General features: G+C 41.4%; 1 protein-coding gene across 1 annotated transcript in view; it reads left to right on the top strand.

The window, feature by feature from the left end:
• Window positions 1–20,529, top strand: part of necab2 (N-terminal EF-hand calcium binding protein 2) — a 182,444-nt gene that overhangs the window by 88,342 nt on the left and 73,573 nt on the right. Inside the window, exons 6-7 of the mRNA XM_039809186.1 lie at window positions 4,204–4,340; window positions 4,696–4,820. Coding sequence (XP_039665120.1) covers window positions 4,204–4,340; window positions 4,696–4,820 — 262 coding nt within the window. The remainder of the gene's footprint in view (window positions 1–4,203; window positions 4,341–4,695; window positions 4,821–20,529) is intronic.

The following is a 20,529-nucleotide window of genomic DNA, read 5'->3' as shown; positions in this document are numbered from 1 at the left end:
GTTGGATCCCTGGTAAATAGTAGGCCAACACAAACATGGACTGAAAGGAAAAGGTCTGCGCTAAATGGAAGGGGGGCATAATTTAATGTTGGCTGCTGATGTACAACCACATCGCGTATTGTAAAGTTATTTTATGAATGAAATAGACCTGAGGGCCAATTAAGGGACATTTTTGAATCATTTACAATCCCATAATTGTCTCCATCTGTTGAAAGCCCGACCGAGTGTGACTCAGGTTTTTTCCATTGTCTTTCCCTTTCCCTTTTAGTTTTTCTTTGTTTAATTTCCTTCTTTTCTGTGATGGTCCTGCCCCAGTAGCAGCCATAACTACAGCAGATAACTTCTAAAATAAAATAAAAATACAATTAGGCCTATATAAAGTAATCTCCTGCTACCTTTTACCTGGCTGGATACAATAACACTAACACAGGCTTTTCCGGTGTTACACTGAAATCTGTGACCCATCATAACCCATCTGACCGGGCAAAGGCATTAATAAAAACTAGTCTTAGTTAGTCTTGTCTGCTGTTACTGGTCATTTATGATCATTAGATGAAAAAAATACAGTTTCAGAAACAATTTAAAGTTACATCTAGTAACCTTAACCTGCAAAACTCAGCAGAGAAAATATATCAGCATGCTATAATGCCAAATAAATGTCATGCTGTATCAAGACTCTACCAGCATTTTCTTATTGAATGACTAAGTGCATATAATGGACTCATAATACACTCATAATCTTTTTAAGAAAACTGCCAAGATTCCTATTTATTATTTCTGTTCATGCGTGTATCCCACTTTGGTAATTAAATCTTAGCAAGGTAGTCATCAATGAGTCATCAGTGCCTCTAGGGTACAATGGCAAAAACAACAAAAATGTGTGTTTGCGCATTTGAGTGTATGCGTGTTTGTGTGGCGGACATATGCATGTGCGTGTGTAAAAGCCATTGACTGTGATAATGGCAGTAAGAGCATTTGTCTTTAATTAGAGTGAGCAGAGAATGGCTGAGTGCGCAGGAACCTTAACTGAATCACTGCACTGTGACTTCTGACAGTGAAGCAGACGTGGTCGACTGACTCTCTCCGGAGTATATATGTAGTCAGTTATGGTCTGGCGTTTGAAAGTGACGTTTGTCACAGTCTCATCACCTGTAGCTAGCAAATTAAGCCAACCTATCATGAGGGGGTCAGCCCTATGTTCCCACAGCCCAATGGTCCCACAGCCCTATGTTCCCACATTTCTAAGAATTATTTTTTCCACTGAAAATTAGGCCCTATGTTCCCACAGCCCTATGTTCCCACATTTCTAAGATTGTTCTTAAAATTAGGCCCTATGTTCCCACAGCCCTATGTTCCCATATTTTTAAGATTGTTCTTAAAATTAGGCCCTATGTTCCTACAGCGCTATGTTCCCACATTTCTAGGACATTTTCAGAATTAGGTCTTGTGTTCCTGCAGTTCCCTTCAATTTAAGAACTATCCTCCCACAACATTTTTTAGGGTTAGGGGTTAGGGTTAGGAGGATAAAATCTGATACAAATTTATGAAAAAGGAAATGTGGGAACATAGGGCCTAAATTTGGAAAAAAAAAATCTTATAAATGTGAGAACTGTGGGAACATATGGCCTAATTTTGAAAAAAAAACTTGTGGGAACATAGGCACGCTCCCATCATGAGTTAAATTAAATGTAAGTGTTGACTCATATCAAATGAGAAAAACAAAAGAAAAGACTTTAAAGATGAGGACTATTGTTTTTGGCAAACCTAACGCTATCTTGGGTAACACTGACTTGGGTTGCTGGAGTTTAAACTTACCTAAATAATAACTATAACAAATAACAATGAAGAGCAAGACAGATAGCATCTTACAGTGGGGAAATACTACACAGTTGATGTGCTAGTTGAAAACATGGCTTTTTTTTTTGTGTAACTTGCACAAACTGTTGTAAGTTAGTTAATGCTGTGCTCACTCTTTGCATTGGAACTAACACTAGGTTTCTAGTAGGACAGGCTAACTATAATTGTTATCATTAGAGCAGACAAAACATGTTTTTAATCTACTCTTTATAAATTTGCTCGTGTTTTCGATTTTAGAAAGGCTAAAAAAAAGGCACTAGTCTCCAAACCCTTAAATGCAAAAAAATCTTTTTTTCTACAGCCTCAAGCACACAGTTTCAACATGAGGAGAAATCCAAAGCTTGACAAGCCTGCTGTGCCTATAGTTACGGTTGCTAAGCTATGATTGGACAGTCACTGTCTGAGGGAGGTGTTTTTAGCAAACAGTCAAAGCCCTGAATAATTAAAAGATGGCAGTGAAAAGGTCATTAGTGTTAAAGCAGGAGCTCCAGTCTTATCTGAAACCGCCAAGTCCTCTGACAGTTCACCACGCGCTGTCAGCATCAGCTCAGGGACTCTTTGACGCCATCGCCACGATGTCATCTCTCTTTTTCATTCCTCTTCTTGAGAAAGTCTTGCTCAGTTTAACAAACTTCAAACTGTATACATATACAGGTCTTAAGTAGATTTCCCTACAAGGTTTCATTGCAACTGTTGTGACAGTTCAAAACAGGTCTATGGAAATGAATGAATGTTGGCGATAATGTCTAAGCCTATGGCGTATAACACGTTGGGCCTTTATCCAATCATAATCAACCACTGTGTAATTCATCTGAAACCATTTGAATATCACAGCGGAAATGAAGACTAATCAGACCAGGCAACTTTTTTTTCAATCTTCTATTGTCTAATTTTGGAGAGCCCGTGCCAATTGTAGCCACAGTTTCCAGTTCTTAGCTGAAAGCTAAAGGTGGGTGCATTAAAGGCTGTGACAATGTTGGCCAATCACCATCACCCCCTTAAATCACAGGGCTGTCCCCGTCATGATGCAGGGACAGTTTGGGAAACCCCGTAGAGAGTTTTCCTCACAGGAAACGTATTGCTGTCTGGGACTTGCGAGGGAAATTATTTTTAAACTTAAGTTTTGAAGCCGAACTATCTCTATCACAGCATGTTGCTCATCACAGCCACACATCTACCACATTTAACATCTGAAGCACTCAGCCGTAACCCCGGTTACCCGGTGTTTAGGATGAACACGCTGTCTGAAAGACTGGCAGGAACAGACGGTCCTCTTTTTTTTTTTTAAGATTATTTTTTGGGCATTTTAGACCTTTATTTGACAGGACAGCTGAATACATGGAAGGGGAGAGAGAGGGGGGAATGACATGCAGCAAAGGGCCGGCTGCGTTGAGGAGTAAACCTCTATATACTGTATATGCGCCCGCTCTTACCAACTGAGTTATCTGGGCGCCCAGGAACAGACGGTCTTGAGGGAGTTTTAAGTGACTTTTTTGTGGAGCTGTGTGAACTGTTTTTAATGTGTCCGTTTCTAACACACCGTTGTGTTGCCCGATGTGCAGGAGAAACCGTGTAGAATCAAATAAAATAATCAATAGACATGTTTGATGTGCACATAAGCACAGGGGGTTCTGTCTGTGGTGCTGGTTGCACAAAATGTAACCATCCGATCTGCAGTGCCAAATTGGGAATGTTGTATGTATGAGCTGCAATTCTCAATTTGTCAAAAGGGCCTTTCAGACCAAAAACTGTTTGCGCTGCACTTTCTGCTTGGTTCAGCCCAAAGTTGAGGCGCCCGCACTCACTGCAGATTTAATTGATTCGTCATAATGCTGTTGTGTTTTTAAGGTTGCAAAGAAACGTTCAGGCCAAAGTCCGAGTAGTGAATAAGGCGATATACTCAGAGGGAGAATTAGAGGAGATTGAGGAGAGAGTGAGGGAAAGGAGAACTGGGGAAGACCGCAGCCGAGAGAATGAAAGGTACTAGTCTATTTTTACTTGTTATTTTTTCCTCCTCGCACACTGCCTGTCCACCTTGAGAAACCTGTCGACCGTCAAATGGATGCAAGCAAGGAACTGGAACAGGATTTGTGCTGTAAAAACTTTTTCAGAGGAGTGAAGGGAACAGAGTGAGGAGAGAGGCATACGTAGCTGCGCTGTGGTGTGTGAAACACATAGGATTAAGGAAAAGACATATCGCATTTCTTTTTTTGAAATAAACTGCCTTTTTAGTGACATGGTATTGAAACCTTTGGCCAAATGACTCCGTTTTTATTTTTTATTTTTTTTAAAGGTTTATAAATGAAATACACGATCATACTGATGTTCTCTCTTTTGTTTCCCCAGGTTTATGAGAGAGGAACCAACGTGGAGCAGTTTGTGACCCGTTTCCTGCTGAAGGAATCAGCCAATCAGATCCAGTCTCTCCTGAGCTCTGTGGAGAGTGCCGTGGATGCTATTGACGAGCAGCACAGCCAATCACGGTGAGCCAATGGGGGTGTCACAGTGTCAGATAGTTATGTGTCAAATTGGGAATGCCTGTGTTATGTCGTGTGTGTATGTATGTGTGTGTGTGTGTGTGTGTGTGTTCATGACCGTACACATGTATCATGGCATTATGTGTAAAACTCAGGTTGTCAGCGGTCATAATGGAAACTAGGCAGTGTTTCAATCACAAATCTTTTCTGGTTAAAATGGCTGTCGCTCTCTCTCTCTTAAACTCTCTTACACACACACACACACACACACTTTTCTTCACCCCTCCACAATCCCACACTACTGTATTTTCTCATCATCTAATTCTCTTTTTTTCCCCTTCTCCCTCCCTCCCTTTTTCAGTCATCTACCTGCCAAGGTGAGTCCCCGGATGTCAGAGAGGCGCAACGAAAACACCGTCCCTGACTATCCCCCAAACAACAGAGTCAGTGCCAGGGAGGCAGTCAGGACCATTAACACTGCTTCAGGTGACAACACACACACACACACACACACACACACACACACACACACACACACACACACACACACACACACACACACACACACACAGTGACCAGATTTCTGTTTCCAGTACAGGGCTCAATATACTATTAAAATATTATCTATGAAAGATAACAACTTCATTTTTTATATCTTATCCCAAAAACATTGCTTGGTATAATAAATTGACTGGTTCTGTGATTGTATATTTACCATTCCTCCTCCATCTCTCTTTTCATACTTATCTTCTGACTGATTTCACCACTTTTTTGATTGAGCCCCTGCCTCCCCAATATGTCTATGCACGACTGCAGAGCACCCCCGTAAAGTCACTCCCGCACACAAGCAGAGCGCACAGCACCAGAGGAGTGGGGGAGGAGTCAGTCAGACGGATATGTCGCTATGTTTGTGAATTGTGTGGTAGATTGTGACTGTGTGTGCCTACACAAACTAAGCTAACCTAGCGACTCACTACGAAGTGTAGGATAAGAACCCCCCATCCCTCTCTCTCTCTTTCTCTCTCTATCTCTCTCTCTCTCTCTCTCTCTCTCTCTCTCTCTCTCCTCCCAACATCCCTGATTCATTCTCCAATGTAAAACACCTCAATCAGCCACCTGCACAGGTTTTATGCAGCTTTCCTGCATCGGACAGGGTGGCATAGATGAACTGGTGGAGGGAACAGGGTTTAGAGAAGTGAGAGGGGGGAGGAGGGAGAAAGAAGGGAGGAAGAAGGCACAGAGAGAAGAAGTGGAAGGTGATGGGATGGAAAATGGAAAAGAGGCTGAGGAAGCAAAATGGAGAAGGTAGAGAGTCAGTTAATATATCTCTCCTAGTGTCAAACCTGTTAGTGTGTATGAGCCCAGTGAGCACTTAATACTTAAAATGTGCTATGTAGTGCTGTTTTGTTTATGTATGTGTGTGTGTGTGCGTGCGTGCGTGCGTGCGTGCGTGCATGCGTGTGTGTGTGTGTGTGCGTGTGTGTGTGTGTGTTACAGCAGATAAAACAGACACAAATTGATTGAGGCTGGTGATTGTCTTTGAGGATGTGTGGACCCTCATTATTCTTTGTCTCTTGCTCGGTAAATTTCTTCCTCCCTCTCTCTCTCTCTCTCTCTCTCTCTCTCTCTCTCTCTTCTCTCTCCTTCTTTTACTCTGTTCCAGTCACCCCCTTTTCTCTCTCTTCCTTCCCCAGCTGGTAGTTAACACTGCAGCGCACGCTCGCTCGCCTCAACACTTTGCACCCACTCGAACAAATTGCTCGCTGAAGAAACAACACTTCAAAAGTTGTCGAGATATGGCATCACTTTGTCACAACTCAAACTTCACAGACGGAGAGTCAAACAAAACAATACAGTTGAGTCAAAGGCGTAGGTAGAGGAAAGCCTCAAAGGGCAACCATAATCAGTCATTACTCAGATGCTGTTATTGGCAAGTGTCAGGTAAATGTGCTGTTGTTACAGAGTCAGCGTGTCATTTTGTCCATGGACTGCAGGGTTAGACAAGTGGAACAACTTAAAGGTGCTCTATTGTCAAACAAAACAGAGGGTAGCTCGCCCCTCCCTCCTCATCCCGTCCCCTTCCACGCACTAACCCCCCAACCCCCACCACCAAATCGTTCTTGTTGGTTATTGGCTGGATGTTTGTCATGTTTCGTGGTGCAGGTTGGTGCAGGTTTTTGTTGCCGTTTGTGGAGCCTTTGGCTGTCTAATGAGACCGCGTTATTTTACAGCGTGTTCAGGGGACAGGCAGCTAGCCTAAATGCCACCGATATGAATCTGTTCTACATCTTCCATCTGTACTGTATAGCACTGGCCAACAGATGGTTTAGAACAACTGCATACACTAGAAAGTATACTGTAGTAGAAGCCGTTTGCCCCAAATAATGAACATATTTAGTTGTTAAACAAAGTTGTGTCTCACCAAAACGCCGTGTTTCCTTGAGCTTTAACAAGCATGTTGAATGCATTTCAAACAAAATGATACAACTGAAAACAAAAGAAATGAAAACAACTTATTGTTTGTGCTGTCAACTTATTCAGCATACTTTTTACAAAATCTTATATATTTACAATAATATCTCAAATTTAACTTGGTAACTTGGATGATTTTTGAACGTGAAAATGCTATGTAGTTTAACTAATAATATCTTCTGCACTGAAAAACATGCAGCACGCGAACATACGCTCAAACCCAAATCAGAAAACATCTAAAAATTTCCATTTATAAATGGAAAAATCTGCCGGTGCTTCTGTGATTACATAGTCTATATCCAAAATGTTCCACTTCTGGGATTGCTTTGGAAATTCCGCCGGATATTCCGCCAGATGTTAGTCTTTTTGGCCGGATGTCCGTTACTTTCGGCTTTCTTTGTGTTGGAATTTTAAACTGCGGTGGATTTATGAGGACTATGGTTAATTGCTCCTCAGATCTCTGAAAGGTAAATCCAGACAGCTAGCTAGACTATCTGTCAAATCTGAGTTTTCTATTGCAGGACTAAAACAACCTTTGAACGTACACGTTCCACCAAAACAAGTTCCTTCCCGAGGCTATTTTGCAGAGGCACCGTGGCTCTGCTCGGCGCTTAGCACCGCCCAAGACGATTGCGATTGGTTTAAAGAAATGCCAATAAACCAGAGCACGTTTCTCTCCCATCCCGGAATGTTGTGTGGACTGTAGACCTTCCTTCGCAGCACTATGGAGGAAGGTCTGGCAATGTGACACTATTTATTACATGACTGAGTGTGAATGTGATGGAGTAAAAAATAGAGCTGTTGTCAAAGCCATTATTGATTTAGTGAGTGATCAGTACAGCAGAGATTGATCATCTGTGTTTTAATAAAGTGTTCCACATTTGGCCCTCACACTTCACTAGATCTGTGACACACAAAGCTGCAGCATTTCCTTCAACTGGCTACATAAAACGTAGAAATGCTCACTGTTACAGCATACACATCATGTATACCAAGGCCAGCTGTGTGTGACTCACTCCATTTTAGCGCAGACTTGAACTTAAAGCACAAATTAGGTTTACAAGAGTTGGTTGCCTTGATGGTATTTTGTGATTTATGGGCTCACTAATGCAGTTAAGTGAGGAGAGTGTTTCTAACAGTTACCTTGGCTTCTATAAATCCTTTTGTTTCATGGATGAGGCACACACACACAGATTCTGACTTTGCTGTCAGATTGGATGGAGCATGGCAGTGATGGCTTTTTATTCTCACACAGCTTTGAATCTGGCAGCACGCTGCCAAAGAAGAGTATGCTCTTCATCCTATATCTCTAAAAATACATCCGACCGTATGATACACACTGTGCACTGTGCTGTTTCCAGGTTTTGTGCTGAGCCGAATGGCTGCTGGTTGTAGCTTCACATGGTCTGTATATGGTCCAGGGGAGTGGTATCTATGGCATTCATTTGACTTAATGTTGAACTATTTCATCAGAAGGCAATTTCTGTGTCTAAGTAAGTGATCAAACTGAACAAAACTCTTTGAAGTTGGTCCAGTACTGAGCAAGAATGCTGTGACCGGCAGCCCCGAACCGGTCTGCAATGTAATCCTATAGGGCAAATGTGCATCGTCAATTTATGTGCACTAAAAGTGCTGTTTTGCCACTTGACATGCTCAGATTATTATTGTAAGTGTCTGATGCCATTATGGAAAGGATCCCTACAGAGATAGAAAAGTAAGATCATTTTTTTAAATGAAACAGTTTTTAAATCGCTATCTTCAAACCCCCCAGACTCAATGTAAATAAACACATACTTTTAGTATGTATAGAGCCAGCATATTTCCACATGTAAATGGGTACATTAAAGGTTTATTTCAACTAAACCAGAGGGCGGGGGGGGGGGGAGGACTTTTAATGAAGTATTTTACAACAGTAAAATATGTTTGTTTAAATGGAGTCCGGTGTGTTTGGCGATAGCGCTGTTGTCAGGGCTGTTTCATGTTAAACAAAAAGGATCTTACTCTTTAACAAAATGGTCTATCTCTGTAGGAATCCTTTGTATAATTATTCGTATAATAATCTTAGGATGTCCGTGGTAAAACAAGAACTTTTACTGCACAGAAATTGACCGTGTGCAATTGCCCATTAACTTACATTGTAACTTGTATTAGGGTCCAGGTTGAAAAAACAAACCTAGCCTTGGCAGAAGTGCCTGATGGTTTTTAAACCGCGTTCTTAGAGGTGCAGATTACATATCTTGTCATGTATGTCCTGCACAGATCAGAGTCTTTGTTGGCTGCTTTGTACCTTCAAGCAGTTTTCTGCTAAATTATTGATTAACCTGTTCTTGGGAACGCATAAAATAAGAAATAATTTATTTTTAGTTGAGTACTATCACCTTTAAATGAGTCACTCCAGGATATAGCACTTGACCCTGACCTGGATACAGATGTGTTGATAGAGATGGTATGGGCAAGACCAATGACCAACAGACCAACAGGGACATAGCAGCCCATTAAAACAAAACTAAAGTGCTGCCGGGTAATAAAGTAGACCCCAGTGAATACTATAGAATACTGTGTAATACAGTGACACAGTCAAATTAAACATGCATGGTCTTCTGTATTTAACAGCCTTCTTTTATTTATTTAAAAGCTTCCAAATGCAGCAACATACCATGTGCGCCCAAATGAAAACACAACAATTTTACATTATGATCCTAAACATAAGCAAACAACTGCAGAGACCTGCTGATATAAATAAAAAAATCTACTCCGTGACGTTAAGGTTATCTGAGATAAATAATAAAGCTTTTGCTTTCAACCTGAGTAAAAAGTAAAAAAAGGTTTTTGTTTGTATTACTAGAGAGCTTTGTGGTAAACCAGTGCAGCATCCTAATTAATGGAGAGAATTAATTTCCCTGCTTTACTTCTTCTGTTCAAAGCCCTGCTCAAAGTGCATATTATAAATTATTCTTTAAAAAAAAAGAAATAAATCTTTTATCAATTTCAAAACATTTTAACCAAAACAGTGCTATATAACAGTGGTATTATAAGACTTTCTTCTGCCATCCAATTCTAGATACTGTATACAGGTGATACATGTGGCTCAACACAAACATCTTCTTTAATTAGGATAGCACACTGTTTGTGCTGAGCATTGAAAATAAGTCTCATTATAAAGGAATGATTGTAGGTTATGTATACATTTCATCCCATAACCTTTTGGCAGCATACGCTGCACAAAAATATAATTATTGCACACCAGCTTTCTTCTTCTTCTCTTTTTTTTCTGTTCTCGTGCCTCAAAGTGCAGAAACGACAGGTTTAAACATACTGTGACTTTTCAGAGTTTTGTGTCAGTGATACAGTACATGGGTCTGATCTACAGCAATTGAAAAGTTTCACTATGTGCTTCAGATCCAGTGCTGCATAGAAGAAAAATAGATTCATTTTGGGTGAGACGTTCAAAGATGACAGCTCAATCTGACAGGATTTTCAGTTCTTCCTTTTTCAGAGTCCAAACATCTGTCACCTGTCAGGGTGTGTATCCCGGGATACATATGAGTTTACAGCGTAAGGCTGGGCAATATATCTTTATTATATCGACATTGGTAGATGCAACACATTCTCACTCACATTTGCTTAAAATACGGATGCTTGGTCAGGTGCCTTTGGCGTTGTTATTGACGCCAAAATTCTCCTTATTGGCGTCACTTTTGACGCAGTTGGGTTAAGGAAAAGAGCGTGGGTGGGCTTATAAAAGGTACGTTTCTGTGACACGTGGGACAAGAATGGGACAGTTGGGTTTAGGAAAAGAAGAACAGGCCAGTTGGGTTTCAAGAAAAGAAGACCGTTAGGCAGTGTGAAGCCGGTATAAAGCGTTGAGGAGCTGCTGCTCTGCCCGGTGTGTTCCATACACACTCTGAAGGGTGCTTTTTGCATCGTATCTGACACTGACAGCCACTGCCCATGCATAAGCGTATTTTACAAGTTCAGAGTGAGAACGGGTTGATAGATATACACTCAACTAAATTATAAACGCAACATTTTTGTTTTAGCCCCCATTTTTCATGAGCTGAACTCAAAGATCTAAGACTTTAGTACACAAAAGAACTATTTCTCTCAACTATTTCTCTCAAATAAATCTGTGTTAGTGAGCCCTTTTCCTTTGCCGAGAAAATCCATCCACCTCACAGGTGTGGCATATCAAGATGCTGATTAGACAGCATGATTATTGCACAGGTGTCCACAATAAAAGGCCACTCTAAAATGTGCATTTTTACTGTATTGGGGGGATCCGGGGGTGTGTGGCCCGAAAACCAGTCAGTAAACAACAAAAAAAGAAGTTGCTGGATATTGGCAGGCCACTCTAAATTGTGCAGTTTTACTGTACTGGGTGGGTCCGGGGGGGTCCGATAACCAGTCAGTAAAAAAAAAAAAAAGTTGCAGGCCTCTCTAAAATGTGCAGTTTTATCACACAGCACAATGCCACAGATGTCGCAAGTTTTGAGGGAGCGTGCAATTGGCATGCTGACTGCAGGAATGTCCACCAGACCTGTTGCCTGTGAATTGAATGTTCATTTCTCTACCATAAGCCGCCTCCAAAGGCGTTCCAGAGAATTTGGCAGTACATCCAACTGGCCACACAACCTCAGACCACGTGTAACCACACCAGCCCAGGACCTCAATATCCAGCATCTTCACCTCCAAGATCGTCTGAGACCAGCCACCCAGACAGCTGCTGGAACAATCGGTTTGCATAACCAAAGAATTTCTGCACAAACTGTAAGAAACCATCTCAGGGAAGCCCATCTGCATGCTCGTCGTCCTCATCGGGGTCTCGACCTGACTGCAGTTCATCCTCGTAACCGACTTGAGTGGGCAAATGCTCACATTCGATGGCGTCTGGCACTTTGGAGACGTGTTCTCTTCACGGATGAATCCCGGTTTACATTGTACAGCGTGACAGCATGTATGGCTTCATGTGGGTGAGAGGTTTGCTGATGTCAACGCTGTGGATCGAGTGGCGCATGGTGGCGGTGAGGTTATGGTATGGGCAGGTGTATGTTATGGACAACGAACACAGGTTCATTTTATTGATGGCATTTTGAATGCAGAGATACCGTGACGAGATCCTGAGGCCCATTGTTGTGCCATTCATCCACCACTATCACCTCATCATGCTGATAATGCACGGCCCCATGTTGCAAGGATCTGTACACAATTCCTGGAAGCTGAAAACATCCCAGTTCTTGCATGGCCAGCATACTCACCAGACATGTCACCCATTGAGCATGTTTGGGATGCTCTGGATCGGCATATACGACAGCTGGTTCCAGGTCCTGCCAATATCCAGCAACTTCTTTTCTTTCTTTTTTTTTTCTTTTTTACTGACTGGTTTTCGGACTTTTTCTGGTTTTAAAGGCTGCGTTACAGTAAAGTGATGTCATTTTCTGAACTTACCAGACTTTACTAGCTGTTCTATTATTCGCCTTTACACACTTAGTCGTTATAGCCACATTATTGGTGATTATTTATCAAAACTCCATATCGCCCAGCTCCATTACAATATATCAAGAAAGGCCTCTGAGCTACATACTGCAGACACAGGCTTAGAAATCGTTATGCTGCTAAGTGATTTCATCACAAGTGGTCACATGACACATGTACAGCTATTCACCATCAGAATCAGTGGACAGTAGCTGCTGCTGAAGGATAAAGCACTGCTTGATTGCAGCGTTTCCCGGCTGGTTTGGGAATTGGAACCGGAGTGTTTCCGGTCATTGTGCAGCCTCCATGTTCTGATGAAGACATTTAGTAATATTGAATTATAGCCAGAGTGCAAGTTCATGGTCCAAAGGGAGACAACACATGGGTTAAGCATTATCTGGCGGTGCCGCTAGAGCAGAGGCCGGCTACCATGGTTACGCGTCTTTAACGGCAAGGAGGCTCTCAGGAAGTGACGTTGAAAATGACAGCTCATTGCGTCCGAAAAGATACACACTACTGTTTATTAACACAAAAATATGATGAACGATAGTATACATATTGAGTATGTAGTGCAGAGTATGCGATTTTGGATGCAACACCTGGTCAATTACTTTAAAACATCCTGATTCCAAAACAAGGCAACGATGCGAAAGCAGGACCCTTTCGTGTATTTTGACGATCTCGCACGCTATTTTACCCCCAATCACCATTTTTCTCGTCTCTCAGTTTTCTGTCTCTTCAATTCTGTAGGGTGTAAAGCAGCTCTGACAGCGGAGTACAGGGATGTCACCTGCGCTTTGTCTCGAGCCGGGACGAGTGGATTGATTAATGACTCCCCCTCTCCCTGTCCTGCTGCCCAGCCTCTTCCAATATGTTCAAATTACTCCTGCGCTCCTGATTCGTTTCTTCATCCCATATTGTTCTCCTCCACTTATGTCCAATGACGTTGCCTTGAAGTTTTGTTATTTCCCCTCCTCATGTCATAACAGCATTCAGAGATGTACAGGATGTGTGTGAGGTTTGCTTCGCTGTGAATTGATCAGAGAGTCTCTGCAGTAAGACAGACAGAGAGCTCCCCTCTGCAAGGCAAGGCTATTTATGATATAACCTTTTTGATATGAAGTGCCCTTTTCAAAATTTCTTGTTTATTAGTGTGCCATGTCAACATTACGTTTATGACATCACATCAAAATTTAATATCCAGGGAATCTGTAATTTTATTCCATAGCAACATTTGATAACATTTATTTCCCACAATCAGGACATTGTAATTATTATTATTGTATATTATTATTATGATTACGGAAACATGGTTGTAGTATGCAGCGTCCTGATTGGTGGAAAATGCTTGGAAAAACGTGAACATAATGATCGCGTCATTCACATGAATATTAAGTAGCCACATGCATCTGTTTTGGTCTTAATTCATCCATAGATTTACCGCTCCACCAGAGAGGATGGTTGGTTTAGCCAGCAGTTAAGTTTATAAAAATGTGTTCAAATTTCAAGATTCCCAGCAAACTGAGATAAACAGTTAGACTACAAACGGACAGCTTTTCTTTTAGCTTGTTTGTAAAAATTCACTATTTACAGAGTAGAGCTGTGTTGGCGTAAAACTGCGCGGTGGACAAGAGTGGACTGAGCAGACAGAGCAGATTGAAATATCGCTTTCTACATGTTTACAGCCCCTGACAAAAGTCTTGTCGCTTATCTAAGTTGTAGGAACAACAAATAATAACTTGACTTGTAGTTGATCAATCGGAATCAGAAATGGCATATATGAAAGGCAAAGTCTTCTGGATTATGCTTATTATACCAAAATAAAGTCTTGTATCATTCATTGATTTTTATCATTGAATTAGGACAGAAAGGTCAAATTTGGCTTGGACAAAAGTCTTGTCGTGTCTTTAAATGATTCAACCAATCACAGATTAGAGCTTCACCTGTGACAAATACTGTAATTAACACATTCCCGGGTGTGTATAAAAAGAACTCCAGCACACCAGACCTTCACGTGAAGTGCAACCTGACCAAAGTGCTCATCAAGAACCTGAAGACCAAGTCTGCTGCTGAGGTGGCAGACATCTTCAATGTATCCAAACTTCAAGTGGAAAGGAAAAGAAAAAGATTTAAAGAAACTGGTGAAGTTCATGACAAGCCTGGGTCAGGCAGACCCCGTAAGACAACTGTTCGAGAGGACAGTTTGTGGCTCCGACAGTCCAGGGCCAGCCCTTTTTCTGGGCTGGCCACCAGAAACCGCTGTATCCATAAGAACAGTTTGTCGAATTCTCTCACGCAGTGGTCTCCATTGCCGAATTAGTGCTCATAAACTAGCATTAAACAGAAGACAACTAAAAAAATTGTGTTGCATTTGCAAAGGCCCCCAGCTTGGTGGAAGGATGGACAGTGGAAAAGTGGCACAAGGTTGATTTTTCTGATGAATCATCCATTGAACTGCATCCCAATTGCCGCAAATACTGCAGAAGACCTGTTGGAACCTGCATGGACCCAAGATTCACCCAGAAAACAGTCAAGTTTGGTGGAGGAAAAATCATGGTTTGGGGTTACATCCAATATGGGGGTGTGCGAGAGATCTGCAGAGTGGATGGCAACATCAACAGCCTGAAGTATCAACAAATTCTTGCTGCCCATTACATTCCAAACCACAAGAGAGGGCAAATTCTTCAGCAGGATGGCGCTCCTTGTCATACTTCAGCCTCCACATCAAAGTTCCTGAAAGCGAAGAAGGTCAAGGTGCTTCAGGATCGAAGCCGTACCGTAACCAGACATGAACATTATTGAGCATGTCTGGGGTAAGATGAAGGAGGAGGCTTGGAAGATTAAACCAAAGAATCTTGATGAACTCTGGGAGTCCTGCAAGACTGCTTTCTTTGCTATTCCAGATGACTTCATCAATAAGTTATTTGAGTCATTGCCGAGACATATGGATGTAGTCCTTCAAGCTCATTTTCTTTTTCCCAAGGCACCATGACTTTACATATGCTCTGATGTTATTGTAGCATGTTTGTGTATTCAAAATAAAATATTAGACTTTTGTCCAAGCCAAATCTGACATTTCTGCCCTAATTCAATTATAAAACTCAATGAATGATACAATACTTTATTTTTTGGTATAATATGCATAATCCAGAAGCCTTTGCCTTTCATAAGCCATTTCTGATTCCAATTGATCAACTACAAGCCAAGTTATTATTTGTTGGCTTTTTACTCACAAAGGTTTTATTGTAGCCTACTTACAGTAACGAGACTAGCGTTAGTTCATCTGCCCCAGCGGCCATTGGTAATCCTCTTTGTATCGTTCCCAGTCAGAGATATGTTGATCCGAAGACTGTCAGCAAAGCCAATGCAATGTTCCTGAGACAGCAAAACTTCTCTGGTACAGATATCCAGCAGGTGAAGATGCAAGTTCCGTGATCATGCCTTACGGCGGTTTCCAGCTTGCTTCCCATACCTGGACATGGAACGTTTGAAAGATTCAGCCTTGTCTGCCGCATCCTTGAAAGTTTTCTCATGTTTGGTCTCAAAATGGCGTTTGACACTCGATGTTCAGCAACAACAACATTTTCAAGACAAAGTGCCCACGGCACGGTCCTTCTGAAACACAAATCCCCACTCTTCTGTCCATGAGGGCCGGAATTCCCGAACATTAACTTTAGCTTTCTTAGCTAGCGGGCCTGCGATTGCTGACATACCACTACCGAACCCAGCAGCGTTACTATTAGCCTCCTAGCCAATCAGAGCAGAGGCAGAGTAGGGTGGGTCTTTGCTGCATGCGGATGGGGATAGTTTTTATACCGTCTATGGTGGGGATACAAGTCAATCAAACTACCGTCGCGCAACTGTGAATGCTGTAATTTGGCATGCGGATGAGAGAGTGCTTCAGCATTTCAACCATGATTTCAACACATCAATAACTCTCTTGTACACATATTGCCAGCGTGCCATTACAGCGTGCACGCTATACCTTAACCAATGACACGTGTGCCTAAGGTTGCCGACCCCTGCACTAAACGATATGTGTCAAACTCCAGGCCTCCAGCGGCAAACTGCTTTTCAAACTGCAATTACGCGACATTCAAAGCCGAATTTGGCAGAGTTGCCAACTTTGAGACTCTGAAATTCCCACAGAACCAGAGAGTTTGCACATGAGGCTGTGAAACGGGTTGCTGTGAGTCGGCTTTCAAAAATGTAATCATTGTTTTGATTCGTTCGTTAAACTCCATAATGGCTAAGAAACATTTTTTTGGGCTTTATTTGGACTAAACTGTAAGTGAGAAGACTATATGAGACAAGCAACAATACAGTCAAAGATATTTTACTTTTTTTTTAAATTAAAGCATGTCAATAAACTTAACATGTCTGGTCCTCCAGTGTGGCCCTTAGTGAAACTGAGTTTGACACCCCTGCACTAGAGCAATTCAAAATGCTTCACAGAAAGAAACTAAGAAAAAACAGATTACACTTTAACAACAATAAAATATAAAGAGACACATAAATGGTAAAAACAATAGTGAAATTACAGGATCACATATAAAAGATAATAAAAGAAGATAAAAGACAAATTGATAAGTAAGATTGTACAGGTTTAGAAAGAGAGAACAGAAATATTTTAGGACCAGACTTAAAACTGATTGTGACCGACTGTGAGGTGCTGCCTGATCTCAGGTATTCTGGGAGTTTGTTCCTGGCATGAAGAGCATAAAAACAAAAAAAAGCTGCATCTCCATGTTTGGTTTCTTATAAAGGCAACTGCAAGCAGCCCAGCGTTTGCAGACCTGAGGTGTCTGGTAGGTTTGTGCCTTTGAAGGATTATAGTGAGATATATTTTGGTCCTAGCCCATCCAGAGCTTTAGAAACGAGCAACAGAATGTTAAACTCGATTCTCTTGTTCACTGGAAGCCAGTGAGGTGAGCTCAGAACTGGAGTAATGAGATCCGGAAAGGAGCAGAAAAAAGACAAAGCCGTGAGTGGGAGACGACTGGGGTAGGAAACAAAGAGCGAGGAAAAGAGTAAGAGAGGGGGAGGGGAAGAATAAGAGTGCTAAAAATATCCATCACCACCTTTAGGCCGAGCAGCAAATGCTACGTTGTTTGCTGTGTGCAACGCTTCAGTGCATATCGCCTCTAAGTGCATCTGACACTTTACTGAAGAGTTTTAATTGTAAATTTACTGCAGTTTATCGTTCAGTGCTTTCTCGCAGGCACAGGCTATAATGTGTGTGTGTGTGTGTGTGTGTGTGTGTGTGTGTGTGTGTGTGTGTGTGTGTGTGACGAGAAATGTGTTTGTTCTCCATTGTGGGAAACATGGATGTAGATTCTTTGACATTATTCATGTTCCATTTTATGTTTCACAGACCTTTTTCCCTGTGAGCACTAATTGACCGTTTGGTACATGTTTCACCTGTCAAGCTTTGCGTAGTCTCGCATTGCCAGACCGTCCTCCGCAGCACTGTTTAGGACGGTCTGGCGAGTCCACACAGCATTCCGGGATGGGAGAAAACGTGCTCTGGTTTATTGGCTTTTCTTTAAAACAATCACAATCGTCTTTGGCGATGCTAAGCGCCGAGCGGAGCCACGGTGCCGCTGCAAAATAGCCTCGGGAAGGAACTTGTTTTGGTGGAACGTGTGTTCGTTCAAAGGTTGTGTTAGTCCTGCAACAGAAAACTCAGATTGGACAGATAGTCTAGCTAGCTGTCGAGATTTTCCCTCGCAGAGATCCGAGGAGCAGTTTAACATAATCCTCATAAATCGACCGGAGTTTAGAATTCCAACAAGAAGGAAGCGGAAGGTGATGGATATCTGGACGAAATTTAAAAAAGTAATCCGGCGGTATTTCCGCGGCACTGGAGCAATCCTGGAAATGGAACGCCGTGGATATAGACTAAATTTGCACAAACCTTAGTCAGATGAAGGATCAATGAATAAAAAAAAACTCAGAAATCTTTACATGCTTTGTATCGCTCTTACTACGGCCCCATGCACGCTACTTTTAGCATGTGCGAAATCCAAGGCTTTACAGGCCTGCTGTGCCTAGTTATGTTTGCTAAGCTATGGTTGGACAGGCGCTGTTTTGGGGTTTAGGTTCACTAAACCTCGTCAACCCAGTTGTGTAAAGATTCCTTTATTCGTTTCCTAAAATGAGGTCATGGAGATAAGGTTAAACAAAATTGTGCAAGTTTGCAGCGATGCGTCTTTTGCAAACTTTTACAGTATATATTATTTAACTGTTTTTTAACAGTTTTTCAGTTAATTTGTGTATGCAGAAGTCGTTACACATGTGTATTGCGTGCATCTGTGTGTGCTCGCCCAGCTATGCCTGCGATGGAAAAGAGAATGGAGTGAACATATGTTTTCCAGTCTGCTGAGACACTAGCTGGTAGTTACTCCCAACAATATATTATATACTGCACACTGTTTGTTGTTAAAGACATAGATTTTCAAGCTGATTATTGTATTATCAGCATGAAATGCTAATAAATCAAATGTTCTGTATCCATGGCAGGAAGTATCCAGTTTTGATAAAGCGCTTCAGATGGTCTTTGAGTGGGTGGGAGTGGATGAGAAAAAGCGCTCAGTTTGGTAATGTGCACACAGTAAATGTTGGCTTGCTTCTGTTTTGTGTAATTCAACTTGTTCAGCTTAAATATTTGGCATCCTAATCACTAGCTGTCAAACTCTAATCTGATGATATCAAATAAAAACATTTGCTAGTTAGTATTAGTTAGTATGACACGACTTACCGGGAAAGTCATTTCAAGAGAAAGGATGAACACATCACGAGCCACACTGTTTGATTGACAACTAATCTGTGGGCAGCATAATGCAGCTATCTACCAATGACTGATACAGTGTTAGCAAATCTCCGTTTGTCTTGTTTTTGTCCTCTGCTGAGGTTTTCCCACTTAGCTACACCTCTGCATTAATCTGTGTCTGGCTTTGCATCCAGCTTGAATCTCAATTTTTTTTTTTTTGGGGGGGGGTGTCGTCGTTTTGGGATTTTTTTTTTTTTTTTTTTTTTTTTTTTTTTTTTTGGTGTTTAAGATTATTTTGGTGTTTTTTTTTTTAACCCGCCGGCCCAAAACCGTTTGTTTCGGGAAAAAAGAAATTGGGATGCTTCAAAACCTTTGATTATGGGCACCAGGGTAGTGCAGGAGCCCCTCTCCTCTTTCATGTCTTCAGCTGTCCGATATAAAGGCCTAAAATGCCCAAAAAATAATCTTAAAAAAAACAACCTTTGATTACATTCAGATAACGTTCTGCAATAGCAATTAAGTTTATCTCAATAAATCTCCAAGCAAGTTGTAAGTAGGGATCGACGATATTGGTTTTTCAAGGCCGATACCGATTCCGATTCTTAGTAGTTAATGAAACCAATAACCAATATTTGGAACTGATATGCATTTACAGTGAAAATGTAAATCTTTGGTCAAAATTAAGATTTTGGAATGTTACAAACTCCAACACAGAGCTGTAGCCGAGCCAAAGTAGCGCACTTTTTAACGAATTAACTTTATCTCTTATCAGGCGAATAAAACGCTGATGCAGATAATCTGCAAACTGCCAAAAAACAGCCCGATAATCGGAATGGTAACCATAGTTGAGGGGTATTTAACACAGAAAGCAGCCTCACCAAATGTCTTGTGGGAAACAATAGGAACTTTCAAAAGAAAGACAGTGGAAGAGAGTTTCTGTTACAATGACAAATAAACAGTGTTGGGAAAATTCACTTTCTACATGAACTAGTTCAAAGTTCAGTTCACAAATTTTAAAATGAACTAGTTCAGTTCATAGTTCATACTTCAAAATGTTGAACTAAGTTCACAGTTCCAAAAATGAACTAGTTTTTTTTTTAATAGTTCTTTTTTTCCATATGTTGCTGCGAGCTATTATTTTTTTAATTATTGCCACAGCCCATATAGAACCACAGACAGCAATTATTTTATCAGTTTTAACACTGAAACTATGCGTCAGATTTCATCTTCATATCCAATCAGTTCAACGTGTCGTTTCAGGTTTGCTGTGGATGTGACTGAAGTACGGATTTTCTTTTTGAAAGCCGGCGGGCAAAGTTTGCACAGAAATGTAAGATTTTTCGCATCCTCACCGACCTTGTCATAAAACCCGTTTAAATGATCATACGACGCCTCCTTGCTTTGTCGTCTCCATGCTGCTTTTTGTTTTGATGACGCATGCGGCGGTGCGACACTAGTGACTGGTGTTGCCAGATTGGG

Source organism: Perca fluviatilis, chromosome 8 (assembly GCF_010015445.1).
Source record: "Perca fluviatilis chromosome 8, GENO_Pfluv_1.0, whole genome shotgun sequence".
Taxonomy (NCBI): Eukaryota; Metazoa; Chordata; class Actinopteri; order Perciformes; family Percidae; genus Perca; species Perca fluviatilis.
This window is presented reverse-complemented; position numbering and strand designations above follow the sequence as displayed.